Here is a 15,596-nt window from a genome sequence, read left to right as displayed (position 1 = left end):
CAGTTGTTAAAGACCTGGATACAACTGTGATAACCAGTAGTGTAACAAAGTTTTGTTAATTTGTACAAATAGTTTGAAATATATTATTTTTAAACAAATGGAATAAGTGCTGTCCGTTTATTGTTGAAATTTATCGTTAAAAATTCAAACACACCCACTCTAAAGAACCCGCCTCCCAGCATTCCTGACACATATTAACAGAAATACGGCCTTTATGGACTGGTGTTTATATATTACTGTTTTTTTCTACATAGTGTACTCCTTCAAATGATAAAAAAGCAGATATGTTACCATATAACTTTGTTGACTAAAGTTCAAGGAAAGTAAACGAAACAGATGACCTATTTTCAACCAATAAATGATTTTAATTTATCAGTTTGTGAATATTCAGGTGCAAAATGATAGTACCATATATAACTGTCGTAAAGAACAAAGAGTGACTTATTTGGAGGAAACCTAGACCTAAGTTGTGGTGCCAGGTACAATCGAGAAACAAAAACCCTAAAGTAGGTGTTTAACGGTCTTTCTCATGTGTAGATTTTAGTATTTTTAAACAGTAAAGTTTCATTCATACGTTCTCGTATTTATAAATATATTTTTGTATGTAACGACACGTATTCGTGATATTAAACTTTAAATATATCGTACGTGAACGTTTTAAAAACTGGAGTGTTTGTGTGATTCCGGATGAATATTGAAAACTAAAGATTGTTTTCCGGACCAGTTTGTGTGATTCAGAATGGATGTTTGGTGAAATATTGAAAACACTGGAGTGTTTGTGTGATTCCGGATGAATATTGATTTCATTGTATGGCTTTATTCTTAATAAATAATTCATAACGTAGTTAAATATGTTTGTTGAATAAAGCTAATTAATGAGAAAAATATATTCTTAATGGCATTTTGTAATTTTAAAAACTGTCCCCCGGTGGGACAGCAGTGAGTCTAAATACATACAATGCTAAAATTTGGGGTTCGATTATCCTCGGTGGACACCGCAGATAGCCCATTGCGGCTTTGTTATAGAAAACAAATTACTTTGAAAATTCTTTAATTTCTAGAATTACAGCAAACTGAACTGTGTTTCACAGTTGTTATTAGTTTAATAATAAAATAACGAGATATTATTCGTGTTAAAATGTGTGTGAACTGATAGACATTGTACTGACGCTTGTATTATTTGTGTTAAATATGTGTGTGAACTTGCAGACATTGTACTGATGCTTGTATTCTTTGTGTTAAATATGTGTGTGAACTTGCAGACATTGTACTGATGCTTGTATTCTTTGTGTTAAATATGTGTGTAAACTTGCAGATATTGTACTGATGCTTGTATTCTTTGTGTTAAATATGTGTGTGAACTTGCAGACATTGTACTGATGCTTGTATTCTTCGTGTTAAAATATGTGTGAACTTATAGATATTGGAATTTATAATTCGACGTTTCATTTTGCATTAGAAAGAAATGAGGAGTTTTACATCGTATCTTGTACTGGGTGTCTTAATTGGGTTGGGAACACCCCCTACCCATGGATACAGCAGAGGAGCCCCAAGCATTTCTTGTAACGACATGACTCCCCAGCATGGTGTTCCTGTCCAAAGTTCGACCCTCCGTTTTCCTTGACAGCAGTAAAAAATGCGGACAACACTGTAACTGGTAAGAAAGAAAGATTGTATTTATAGTTTCATTTCAAGCATATTGTACTATGAACATTTGATGACGGCTTGAATATGTAATGGAGCAAATGCTTTGATAAGTGTAAAACTTTAAGCTACAAACATATTATCAACTGTTGGTCAAAATCCAGTTTGTGAATATCAAACCGCACCTTCTATAAATGGTAAAAGAAACCCTAAAAAAATGTTTGCTTTGTCAACACAACTTTACAGAAACTTACCTGCAGGTAGATCTTTTATTCTTCTGTGTTATGTATTTATTTGTTCATGAAGAGACGATTTGACTTTCATCTATACTCAATTTTAGTGTTTCCATTCGAAAAGTCGGGTCTATAAGAATAACATAACGAGAGACAAGACTGTCGTATCAAAAGGATAAAACACTTTCTACCAGTTCGGGTCTATAAGAATAACATAACGAGAGACAAGACTGTCGTATCAAAAGGATAAAACACTTTCTACCAGTTCGGGTCTATAAGAATAACATAACGAGAGACAAGACTGTCGTATCAAAAGGATAAAACACTTTCTACCAGTTCGGGTCTATAAGAATAACATAACGAGAGACAAGACTGTCGTATCAAAAGGATAAAACACTTTCTACCAGTTCGGGTCTATAAGAATAACATAACGAGAGACAAGACTGTCGTATCAAAAGGATAAAACACTTTCTACCAGTTCGGGTCTATAAGAATAACATAACGAGAGACAAGACTGTCGTATCAAAAGGATAAAACACTTTCTACCAGTTCGGGTCTATAAGAATAACATAACGAGAGACAAGACTGTCGTATCAAAAGGATAAAACACTTTCTACCAGTTCGGGTCTATAAGAATAACATAACGAGAGACAAGACTGTCGTATCAAAAGGATAAAACACTTTCTACCAGTAAATCTGTGTGTTGCTTGTTAATATGACGACATCCGTCAGCTCGACCTAAATACCATTCCCTTTAGTAAAAACCTATCACTTTCTGATCCATCTTCCCTTATAAATACAGTTTTATATCTTTCTGATCAATCTTCCCTCAAATTAATAGCCAGTCTTATAATTCTTTGATCAATCTCTTCTCATTATAATAACCGGTCTTATAACTCTCTGTTCCAGCTTCTCTCAGTATAATAACCGGCCTTATAACTCTCTGATCAATCTCTTCTCATTACAATAACAAGTCTTATCATTCACTGATCCATATTCTCTTAGTATAATAACCGGTTTTATAACTCTCTGATTAATCTCTTCTCATTACAATAACCAGTCTTATCATTCACTGATCTATATTCTCTTAGTATAATAACCGGTTTTATAACTCTCTGATTAATCTCTTCTCATTACAATAACCAGTCTTATCATTCACTGATCTATATTCTCTTAGTATAATAACCGGTTTTATAACTCTCTGATCATTACAATAACCAGTCTTATCATTCACTGATCTATATTCTCTTAGTATAATAACCGGTTTTATAACTCTCTGATCAATCTCTTCTCATTACAATAACAAGTCTTATCATTCACTGATCTATATTCTCTTAGTATAATAACCGGTTTTATAACTCTCTGATCAGTCTCTTCTCATTACAATAACCAGTCTTATCATTCACTGATCCATATTCTCTTAGTATAATAACCGGTTTTATAACTCTCTGATCAATCTCTTCTCATTACAATAACCAGTCTTATCATTCACTGATCCATATTCTCTTAGTATAATAACCGGTTTTATAACTCTCTGATCAATCTCTTTTCATTACAATAACTAGTCTTATCATTCTCTGATCCATCTTCTCACAGTATAGTAGCCAGTCGTTGGTTGACCTATTGCCTTTCTTCAATAAACTGCTCACTGGAACATCTAAATTTATTATCAGTATTGTAATCATTATTCCTGTTCAGGCACCTATTCCACCTGCAGTATTGTAATCATTATTCCTGTTCAGGAATTTATTCCACCTGCAGTATTGTAATCATTATTCCTGTTCAGGAACCTATTCCACCTGCAGTATTGTAATCATTATTCCTGTTCAGGAACCTATTCCACCTGCAGTATTGTAATCATTATTCCTGTTCAGGAACCTATTCCACCTGCAGTATTGTAATCATTATTCCTGTTCAGGAACCTATTCCACCTGCAGTATTGTAATCATTATTCCTGTTCAGGAACCTATTCCACCTGCAGTATTGTAATCATTATTCCTGTTCAGGAACCTATTCCACCTGCAGTATTGTAATCATTATTCCTGTTCAGGAACCTATTCCACCTGTCCTAGAGATTATGATGTAAAGAAAAGTTTCGTGACAATATGTGACATTCTATATATACAGTCATATGAAAAATATGTGACATTCTATATATACAGTCATGTGAAAAATATGTGACATTCTATATATACAGTCATGTGAAAAATATGTGACATTCTATATATACAGTCATGTGAAAAATATGTGACATTCTATATATACAGTCATGTGAAAAATATGTGACATTCTATATATACAGTCATGTGAAATATATACAGTATGTGACATTCTATATATACAGTCATGTGAAAAATATGTGACATTCTATATATGCAGTCATGTGAAAAATATGTGACATTCTATATATACAGTCATGTGAAAAATATGTGACTTTCTATATATACAGTCATGTGAAAAATATGTGACATTCTATATATACAGTCATGTGAAAAATATGTGACATTCTATATATACAGTCATGTGAAAAATATGTGACATTCTATATATACAGTCATGTGAAAAATATGTGACATTCTATATATGCAGTCATGTGAAAAATATGTGACATTCTATATATACAGTCATGTGAAAAATATGTGACTTTCTATATATACAGTCATGTGAAAAATATGTGACTTTCTATATATACAGTCATGTGAAAAATATGTGACTTTCTATATATACAGTCATGTGAAAAATATGTGACTTTCTATATATACAGTCATGTGAAAAATATGTGACATTCTATATATAGTCATGTGTAAAGTGAGGACACCCTACCCCCTAATAGCTAGTGTTACCCCCTTTGGCTGAAATAATTGCAGTGAAACGCTTCTTGTAGCCATCTATCAGTCTTTGACATCGGTCTGAAGAAACCTTTCTCCACTACTCAATGCAGAATTCTTTTAGCTGTGAGATGTTTGAGGGGTTTCTTGCATGTACATCCCGTTTCAAGTCACCCCACAGCATCTCAATAGGATTAAGATCTGGTCTTTGACTCGGCCATTCCAGGACTCTATATTTCTTAGTTTTCAGCCAGTCCTTGGTGGATTTACTGGTATGTTTTTGGTCATTGTTGTGTTGCAGGGTCCAGTTCTGCTTCAGCTTTAATTTTCTTACAGGTGGTCTCACATGATCCTCAAGCACCCTCTGATACACAGTAGAATTCATGGTGGATTCTATGATTGTGAGCTGTCCAGGTCCTGCTGCAGCAAAGCAGTCCCAGACCATGACACTTCCACTTCCATAGTTCACAGTTGGTATGAGGTTCTTTTCCTGGAATGCTGTACTTGGTTTACGCCAAACATGTCCTCTGTTCTAGTGTCCAGATAATTCAATTTTGGACTCATCTTTCCAAAGAACATTATTCCAGAAGTCCTAATCTTTGTCTACATTCTATCTGGCAAACTTCAGTCTGGCCTTGATGTTTCTCTTAGAGAGCAAACGTTTCCTCCTTGCACACCTCCCATGCAAGTTAAACTTGTGCAGTCTCTTTCTGATTGTAGAGGGATGCACGTTCACATCAACAGTAGCCAGAGCCTGCTGTAGGTCCCGTAATAACATGCTAGGGTGTTTGGAGACCTCTTTTAGCATCTTGCGGTCTGCTCTCGGGGTGAACTTGCTTTGACGACCAAACCTGAGCATGTTGTCAGTTGTTTTGAAAGCCCTCCACTTGTTGACTATTTTCCGGACAGTGGAATGGCTTATTTCAAAATCTTTTGGGATCTTTTTAAATCCCTTACCAGAGTTATAAGGTGCTACAATTTTCTTTCTGAAGGCCTCAGACAGCTCGTTTACTCTCACCATGGTGCTCACTCTCACTTCAACAGTCAGGAGCACACCATACTAAATGTCTGAGGTTTAAATAGGGCAAGCCTAATTCAAAATGCTGAGTGACGATCATCTAATCATGTGAGCCATTTTAAGTGGGAATAAATGTGGGGGTGTTCTAACTTTTCCTCAATTAGAATATGCATTTTTGTAGAATTACATTTACAGAAGATCTTGAAAAGTCTTTTCTTCAGTTTTAATTGTTTAGTTATATTCCTGTAATCTCTCAGTATTGGTAAAATTGAGATTAAATATCTATATATCCAAAATGTTACAAAAATACAAAAATTGCGTTTTCTTCTGTCCTTTGGATTATCGATTTCTATAAAACAAACGTGTTTCCTTCTGTTCTTTTGACTGTCGGTTTCTATAAAACAAACGTGTTTCCTTCTGTTCTTTTGACTGTCGGTTTCTATAAAACAAACGTGTTTCCTTCTGTTCTTTTGACTGTCGGTTTCTATAAAACAAACGCGTTTCCTTCTGTCCTTTTGACTGTCGGTTTCTATAAAACAAACGTGTTTCCTTCTGTCCTTTTGATTGTCGGTTTCGATAAAACAAACGTGTTTCCTTCTGTCCTTTTGACTGTCGGTTTCTATAAAACAAACGTGTTTCCTTCTGTCCTTTTGACTGTCGGTTTCTATAAAACAAACGTGTTTCCTTCTGTCCTTTTGACTGTCGGTTTCTATAAAACAAACGTGTTTCCTTCTGTCCTTTTGACTGTCAGTTTCTATAAAACAAACGTGTTTCCTTCTGTGTTTAAGATATTCAGTTTTTCCAATACCTTTTGACCTACTGATACATTATGATAGTAGCTACATTTTTACGCTATTCTTTATTGTCGTCACGACAATGCAAAGTTTCTGTTATCTCATTCACTTGATGGTAATGTACAATTATTTATTAATACAGTTAAAGTTGATTGCTAGCTGGTGTGTGAGTTATACACTTCTTCCTAATTTTGTCAGCCGGAGTTTGCCCTTGAGTTACGTGTTATAAATGATTTTTATTTTACGAAACTTTATAATGTATTACCTCAAACTACACATAACCAAACTATTAAGTTATACGTTACTAGCATTTCTAACTCGAAGAATTAATAGTGATTATGGCGCTTATTTCCAGTGACGTATTTAGGTAGGGGCTAGAGGGAGGCTCAGCCCCAGGGCCCATGGTCTTAATGGGGGCTCATTGGTAACTTTATTCTATGTAAAATTACATGGGATATAGTGCCCACACAACCTTAAATCCACCACTGCTTATTTTAATAATTATAGAAATTATAAAATCACCTAAGAAATATCTGATGTTATCCAAGACTTCGTATGAGCTATTTATATATTTTTCATATACGATGAAATAAACTTTAGGCTAGACGTTATTTGAATGAAAAATAGAGAGTTGAAATAGACGTCTGGAAACACTTCCTATGATACACTTCATTTAGGTCATTGTTGCTAGTAACTGAAATGTCCAAGAACGACATCCTTGTGATTATAGACTTTACGCTACTATGCCCACTGTTAAACTAACTTGGAAGCTCTGAGACAGTGAAGATATCACCAACTGATCTTTCCTGTAAAGATGTCTGTATTGTTATATTCCAACCATTATCGTACGTGAGAAATAGCTTGGATAAAGATGGCGTCAATCTTGAACCCGTAGCTAAGCTGTCAAGCCAGTGATAATACAGTTTCCATTTAGAAGAAAATTCTGTTCTTTGTTAATCAAGTTAAGTATGTTCAAATACACAGATTCTGTAATAGCATCGTTGTAAAACAGATGAATATTCCACTGTAATGTTTCCTCTTAAGGTACTTGTATATTTATATAACGGCTCTTTATCAAAGCAACGAAGTGAATGTTCTTCAAACGCCAACTATTGTATTTCACGAGAAAGCTCAAAACTGTTTTCTTAAATAACCTCAATATAATGACTGAAAATTCCAAATTTAATAACCGTTGGTCCCAAAGGAAATTTTTTTCCATACATTTTAGGCAAACAATAAACAATACCTGAACGATTTACTGATTTCTAGCAGTGTGTCACTTCGGAACAATCTGTATTGTAATTATTAACAGACGTCAAGTCTGTACTACTGACATTTACTAAATCAAATCTTGCAACAGGTAGTAACAGAATTTTTTACGTCGCCAAATAAAGTTAATGCCTTAGTTTTTCAAACATTTATTCGCGAGCGGGATGCAGGGAGATAATCTATACCCATGAATACCTCAGTTTAGAAAGTGGAATACCTCTCCTTGAAACCAAATCTATACCCATGAATACTTCAGTTTGGAAAGTGGAATACCTCTCCTTGAAACCAAATCTATACCCATGAATACCTCAGTTTGGAAAGTGGAATACCTCTCCTTGAAACCAAATCTATACCCATGAATACCTCAGTTTGGAAAGTGGAATACCTCTCTTTGAAACCAAATCTATACCCATGAATACCTCAGTTTGGAAAGTGGAATACCTCTCCTTGAAACCAAATCTATACCCATGAATACCTCAGTTTAAAAAAGTGGAATACCTCTCCTTGAAACCAAATCTATACCCATGAATACCTCAGTTTAGAAAGTGGAATACCTCTCCTTGAAACCAAATCTATACCCATGAATAGCTCAGTTTGGAAAGCGGAATACTTCTCCTTGAAACCAAATCTATACCCATGAATACCTCAGTTTAGAAAGTGGAATACCTCTCCTTGAAACCAAATACTTGCCATAGTTGTTGTTTTGTCTGACCTCCCTTACGCTACCTCAAGGTTGACAAATAGCTCGATGTGGTTTGGTTTTAAAAATGGATCGATAAGGTGCATTACTGATGTGAGTTCGAATAATATTTGTTTGTTTTAACACAAAGAAACACTGAAGAATCGTTGTTAGTGTAAACAAACCCCTCTCCTACAGGAAAAAAGTAATTGAATATTGACCTGAGTTATTTCAAATGGGTTGACATGAGAAGGTTTACAAAAATATATTCAAGTTCTACGAAATGATTTCTCAACTGAAGTCCATTAAAGAAATTAAAATATGACGTCATACATTGTTGTTTATTTTGATATTATGCACAAAGATACACAAAAGGGCTGTGGGTGCTCTCCCCACAATGTGCATCGAAAAATCTCAGTTTCCAGAAGTATAAGACCCCCAGGTATACTACTGTGCCACTGGGGGCTAGGCTCAGTTTCCAGCAGTATAAGACCCCCAGGTATACTACTGTGCCATTGGGGGGCCAGGCTCAGTTTCCAGCAGTATAAGACCCCCAGGTATACTACTGTGCCACTAGGGGGCCAGGCTCAGTTTCCAGAAGTATAAGACCCCCAGGTATACTACTGTGCCACTAGGGGGCTAGGCTTTAAAATTACTGAATATGACTATCAGGTTATTCTCTAAATTATTTATAATCTAACCATCATTTCAAACTGTTTTACTTAACAAACTGTTCTTAATCTTTATCTGTAAAATACATTAATTATTCTTTGATTTGTTAAATTGTTTTATAATGTACGAAATCCATATTTGATTTTCTATAACTTAAATCTCTCAACTGACTGCCATGCTAACGTATTCATTAACTCATATTTTTGGTATAATTTAAAAATTGGATAATCAATTTCAATTCTTTGATACTATGTAGAATGGTAAAACTGAGGGACAGAATATTTAAAACTAAGAAAACAAGAAAGATAGATATATAGTTCATTTTAACAAAACTTGAGATGTAATTTTTAACCACAATTATTTCTGATTTACCATATCAATGTTTTTTTAAGACTAAACAAATTACGTAAATTTCCAGTTCAAGTACTGGATACTACCAGTAACACTTCTGTGTTTTACTTCAAATGACATTTCTTACTTAGTAACCCTTGATGGAGGAGGTGTCCCTTTCAAAGGACTACTGATCCAGGCGAGGCTAAGTTCAGACACCAGTGTAATCCTCAATGGAAAATTCTCAACTATGACTGGAGTAAATACAATGAATTGTGGAGGGGGGAAAGAGGTATGGACTAGCAGATATTTTAAAACGATTTTAAATGGTAGTGATTCAAATATTTTATTAATATGAAATAGGCTCGAACTTGTTGGGATTATAGCTACAATTACCTCGAAAGATGTTCTCAATAATAGTGTTTCTAATATTGAAACAGGTTCTCAAAGGTTAAATTTCATATTCTCTTTTTAAGATATTGTCTAGAAACAACAACATTACTAGATTAAAAGTAAATAGCCTGTTTTTAAGATATTGTCTAGAAACAACAACATTACTAGATGAAAAGTAAATAGTATGTTTTTAAGCTTTTGTTTAGAAACAACAACATTACTAGATTAAAAGTAAATAGCCTGTTTTTAAGATATTGTCTAGAAACAACAACATTACTAGATGAAAAGTAAATAGTATGTTTTTAAGCTTTTGTTTAGAAACAACAACATTACTAGATTAAAAGTAAATAGCCTGTTTTTAAGATATTGTCTAGAAACAACAACTTTACTAGATTAAAAGTAAATAGTCTGTTTTTAAGATATTGTCTAGAAACAACAACATTACTAGATTAAAAGTAAATAGCCTGTTTTTAAGATATTGTCTAGAAACAACAACATTACTAGATGAAAAGTAAATAGTATGTTTTTAAGCTTTTGTTTAGAAACAACAACATTACTATATTAAAAGTAAATAGTCTGTTTTTAAGCTTTTGTTTAAAAACAACAACATTACTAGATTAAAAGTAAAAAGTCTGTTTTAAGCTTTTGTTTAGAAACAACAACATTACTAGATTAAAAGTAAATAGTCTGTTTTTAAGCTTTTGTTTAAAAACAACAACATTACTAGATTAAAAGTAAAAAGTCTGTTTTAAGCTTTTGTTTAGAAACAACAACGTTACTAGATTAAAAGTAAATAGCCTGTTTTTAAGATATTGTCTAGAAACAACAACATTACTAGATGAAAAGTAAATAGTATGTTTTTAAGCTTTTGTTTAGAAACAACAACATTACTATATTAAAAGTAAATAGTCTGTTTTTAAGCTTTTGTTTAAAAACAACAACATTACTAGATTAAAAGTAAAAAGTCTGTTTTAAGCTTTTGTTTAGAAACAACAACATTATTAGATGAAAAGTAAATAGTCTGTTTTTAAGCTTTTGTTTAAAAACAACAACATTATTATATTAAAAGTAAATAGTCTGTTTTTAAGCTTTTGTTTAGAAACAACAACATTACTATATTAAAAGTAAATAGTCTGTTTCTAAGCTTTTGTTTAGAAACAACAACATAACTAGATGAAAAGTAAAAAGTCTGTTTTTAAGCTTTTGTTTAGAAACAACAACATTACTAGACTAAAAGTAAATATTCTGTTTTCAACTTTTGTTTAAAAACAACAACATAAGTAGATTAAAAGTAAATAGTTTGTTTTTAAGATATTGTCTAGAAACAACAACATTACTAGATTAAAAGTAAATAGTCTGTTTTTAAGCTTTTGGTTAAAAACAACAACATTACTAGATGAAAAGTAAAAAGTCTGTTTTAAGCTGATAGTTTTCAAACTATCATTTTGAAACATCAAAATTACCAGATTTAAAGTCAGTACTCAGTTTTAATCTATTGTTTAGAAACGTGAAAATTACTAGATTTAAAGTCAATACTTGGTTTCTATTGTTTATAAACATCAAAACTACTATTGATTTTCTGTTTACAAGGGTGTTTTTGTATTTGATATTGCTAATCTTGACTTTGATAAAATCTTCATATTCTGTACATACAGTATTTAAAATACAGCAAAGAAATTATAATAAGATTGGTTATAATTTCAGAATTCGCTAACTCATTCTAGTAAAACTAGAAAAAACACAGTAACCTCAGTTTGGACACCAGCCTCTGGTTTTAGCGGTGAAGTTGTATTTCAGTGAGTTAAACCATTTTAAACTTACATTGATTAAGGAAAATATGTTTTAGGTTATTAAAAACACTAACTTTTATCTTTTCTTACATACTATTATTATTATCATGCTACATTGTGTGTCACAGACAGTTCATGTAAAGTTAACTATTGATATTTCTCTACTGACTACAATATTGTTCATATTAACTTGTCTCTTGTCTACAGACTATGCTACTGTTCATATTAAGTTGTCACTTGTCTACAGACTATGCTACTGTTCATATTAAGTTGTTACTTGTCTACAGACTATGCTACTGTTCATATTGAGTTGTCACTTCTCTACTGACTACACTACTGTTCATATTGAGTTGTTACTTGTCTACAGACTACACTACTGTTCATATTGAGTTGTTACTTGTCTACAGACTAAGCTACTGTTCATATTGAGTTGTCACTTCTCTACTGACTACACTACTGTTCATATTGAGTTGTTACTTGTCTACAGACTACACTACTGTTCATATTGAGTTGTTACTTCTCTACTGACTACATTACTGTTCATATTGAGTTGTCACTTCTCTACTGACTACACTACTGTTGATATTGAGTTGTCACTTCTCTACTGACTACACTACTGTTGATATTGAGTTGTTACTTGTCTACAGACTACACTACTGTTCATATTGAGTTGTCACTTCTCTACAGACTGTGCTACTGTTCAAATTAAGTTGTTACTTCTCTACTGACTACACTACTGTTCAAATTAAGTTGTTACTTCTCTACTGACTACACTACTGTTCATATTGAGTTGTCACTTCTCTACTGACTGTGCTACTGTTCAAATTAAGTTGTTACTTCTCTACTGACTACACTACTGTTCATATTGAGTTGTTACTTGTCTACAGACTACACTACTGTTCATATTGAGTTGTCACTTCTCTACAGACTACACTACTGTTCATATTGAGTTGTTACTTGTCTACTGACTACACTACTGTTCATATTGAGTTGTTACTTGTATACTGACTACACTACTGTTCATATTGAGTTGTTACTTCTCTACAGACTACACTACTGTTCATATTGAGTTGTTACTTCTCTACTGACTACACTACTGTTCATATTGAGTTGTTACTTGTATACTGACCACATTACTGTTCATATTGAGTTGTTACTTCTCTACTGACTACATTACTGTTCATATTGAGTTGTCACTTCTCTACTGACTACACTACTGTTGATATTGAGTTGTCACTTCTCTACTGACTACACTACTGTTGATATTGAGTTGTTACTTGTCTACAGACTACACTACTGTTCATATTGAGTTGTCACTTCTCTACAGACTGTGCTACTGTTCAAATTAAGTTGTTACTTCTCTACTGACTAGACTGCTGTTCATATTAAGTTGTTACTTCTCTACTGACTACACTACTGTTCAAATTAAGTTGTTACTTCTCTACTGACTACACTACTGTTCATACTGAGTTGTCACTTCTCTACTGACTGTGCTACTGTTCAAATTAAGTTGTTACTTCTCTACTGACTACACTACTGTTCATATTGAGTTGTCACTTCTCTACTGACTGTGCTACTGTTCAAATTAAGTTGTTACTTCTCTACTGACTACACTACTGTTCATATTAAGTTGTTACTTCTCTACTGACTACACTGCTGTTCATATTAAGTTGTTACTTCTCTACTGACTACACCACTGTTCAAATTAAGTTGTTACTTCTCTACTGAGTAGACTGCTGTTCATATTAAGTTGTCACTTCTCTACTGACTACACTACTGTTCATATTGAGTTGTCACTTCTCTACTGACTGTGCTATTGTTCAAATTAAGTTGTTACTTCTCTACTGACTAGACTGCTGTTCATATTAAGTTGTTACTTCTCTACAGACTGTGCTACTGTTCAAATTAAGTTGTTACTTCTCTACTGTCTAGACTGCTGTTCATATTAAGTTGTCACTTCTCTACTGACTACACCACTGTTCATATTAAGTTGTCACTTCTCTACAGACTGTGCTACTGTTCAAATTAAGTTTTTACTTCTCTACTGACTAGACTGCTGTTCATATTAAGTTGTCACTTCTCTACTGACTACACCACTGTTCAAATTAAGTTGTTACTTCTCTACTGACTAGACTGCTGTTCATATTAAGTTGTCACTTCTCTACTGACTACACTACTGTTCATATTAAGTAAGTTATTCTATTACCCATCATAAAACTAATTTATTGAGTTGTTTATGAACGTTTTCTTTGTTTCTTCAATATTATATGTAATAAACGTGCCAAACTATTTGTTTCAGGGCGAGTGTTGTCGAGTCCTACAGGATGATGTGGAAGAATATTGAATCTGAAATTGTTTCAATATAAATATGAATATTTGTAAGAAACATACGAGTAACATGCTCAAAATGCATTAATAAACAGATAATGAGTGCGAACAACACGTATTCTGTTATGTCACCGTTTTACAGGTGAACAGTGTTGTATGTGTGGGTCACAACTTTAGAATTCTTACTTTTCAGGTTCAGTTTTTAGCGATTAAACATTACCAGCTTTTAGTTCTTACTAATTCAATTCAGTCCTTTTAAAATGTTATAAGAAACACTTTTAAGTATAATATAATGGAAAATTCTCTCATAATTCAGATATTTAACTTTGTATGTCTCACAAACTATTTAAATATAGAAGTTTGAAATTCTTCTATGTTTAAAAATGTAACATGGTTTTAAAAATAAGCATCATATTTCTATCAATCAATCATACAAATAAACAATACACGTTATTTATCACAGGTAGTTAAACGACATGTCTGTAACATGTGGATCTGAACTCGTGTCTCTAGAAACATCTCTTATGTTATCACGGTTTCCACTCTGTAACTTCCCATTGTCTTCTATAATTTACTGAAGTTTTAATTGTGTGCTGGATTGAAAACTTATAAACATAATTGCTATATTTATAGAGAAGATTGATGGTTGGGATACTGATGAACATTGTTGTGTTATCTATCTACAGTAGAGTTTGATGGTTGGGATACTGATGAACATTGTTGTGTTATCTATCCACAGTAGAGATTAATGGTTGGGATACTGATGAGCATTGTTGTGTTATCTATCTACAGTAAAGTTTGATGGTTGGGATACTGATGAACATTGTTGTGTTATCTATCTACAGTAGAGTTTGATGGTTGGGATACTGATGAACATTGTTGTGTTATCTATCCACAGTAGAGATTAATGGTTGGGATACTGATGAACATTGTTGTGTTATCTATCTACAGTAAAGTTTGATGGTTGGGATACTGATGAACATTGTTGTGTTATCTATCTACAGTAGAGTTTGATGGTTGGGATACTGATGAACATTGTTCTCTTATCTATCCACAGTAGAGTTTGATGGTTTGGATACCGATGAACATTGTCGTGTTATCTGTCTACATTAATGTTTTATGGTTGGGATACTAATGAACATTGTTGTGTTATCTGTCTACATTAATGTTTTATGGTTGGGGTACTGATGAACATTGTTGAGTTATCTATCTACATTAAAGTTTGATGGTTGGGATACTAATGAACATTGTTGTGTTATCTGTCTACATTGATATTTTATGGTTGGGGTACTGATGAACATTGCTGAGGTATCTGTCTACATTAATGTTTTATGGTTGGGATACTAATGAACATTGTTGTGTTATCTTTCTACATTAAAGTTTGATGGTTGGAATACTGATGAACATTGTTTGTTATCTATCTATACTGATGAATATAGTCTGTTGTGTGTTATGGTGGATTTCTACATTAACTCTATGATAATAATCTAAAGTTGCTTCCGGGCCTGGCATGGCCTAGTGCGTTAAAGCGTGCGCTTCGCAATCCGAGGGTAGCGGGTTCGCGCCCGAGTCGCGCCAAACATGCTCGCCCTCCCAGCCGTGGGGGCGTTATAATGTG

At 33.3% G+C, this 15,596-nt stretch overlaps 1 protein-coding gene across 1 annotated transcript; it reads left to right on the top strand.

The window, feature by feature from the left end:
• Positions 1–349: 349 nt before the first annotated feature.
• LOC143241799 (putative defense protein 3) lies at positions 350–14,090 on the top strand. Its single transcript, XM_076485047.1, has 5 exons — positions 350–506; positions 1,460–1,657; positions 9,620–9,759; positions 11,565–11,656; positions 13,950–14,090. Exons 3-5 carry the CDS (start codon positions 9,718–9,720, stop codon positions 14,014–14,016), a joined length of 201 nt encoding a protein of 66 aa, XP_076341162.1. The 5' UTR covers positions 350–506; positions 1,460–1,657; positions 9,620–9,717; the 3' UTR covers positions 14,017–14,090.
• The last annotated feature ends 1,506 nt before the right edge of the window (positions 14,091–15,596 follow it).

The sequence above is a fragment of the Tachypleus tridentatus genome, unplaced genomic scaffold (genome assembly GCF_004210375.1).
Source record: "Tachypleus tridentatus isolate NWPU-2018 unplaced genomic scaffold, ASM421037v1 Hic_cluster_1, whole genome shotgun sequence".
In the NCBI taxonomy this organism is placed as follows: Eukaryota; Metazoa; Arthropoda; class Merostomata; order Xiphosura; family Limulidae; genus Tachypleus; species Tachypleus tridentatus.
The sequence above is the reverse complement of the archived record's forward strand: the minus strand, read 5'-3'. Positions and strand labels throughout refer to the sequence as shown.

What these genes read in the sequence shown, in the direction of transcription:
- LOC143241799 (XM_076485047.1), top strand. Translation starts at nt 9,718, where the DNA reads ATGACTGGAGTAAATACAATGAATTGTGGAGGGGGGAAAGAG. An exon ending in ATTGTGGAGGGGGGAAAGAG is followed by an intron (nt 9,760 to 11,564) that starts GTATGGACTAGC and finishes TTATAATTTCAG; the next exon opens with AATTCGCTAACTCATTCTAG. An exon ending in AGCGGTGAAGTTGTATTTCA is followed by an intron (nt 11,657 to 13,949) that starts GTGAGTTAAACC and finishes TATTTGTTTCAG; the next exon opens with GGCGAGTGTTGTCGAGTCCT.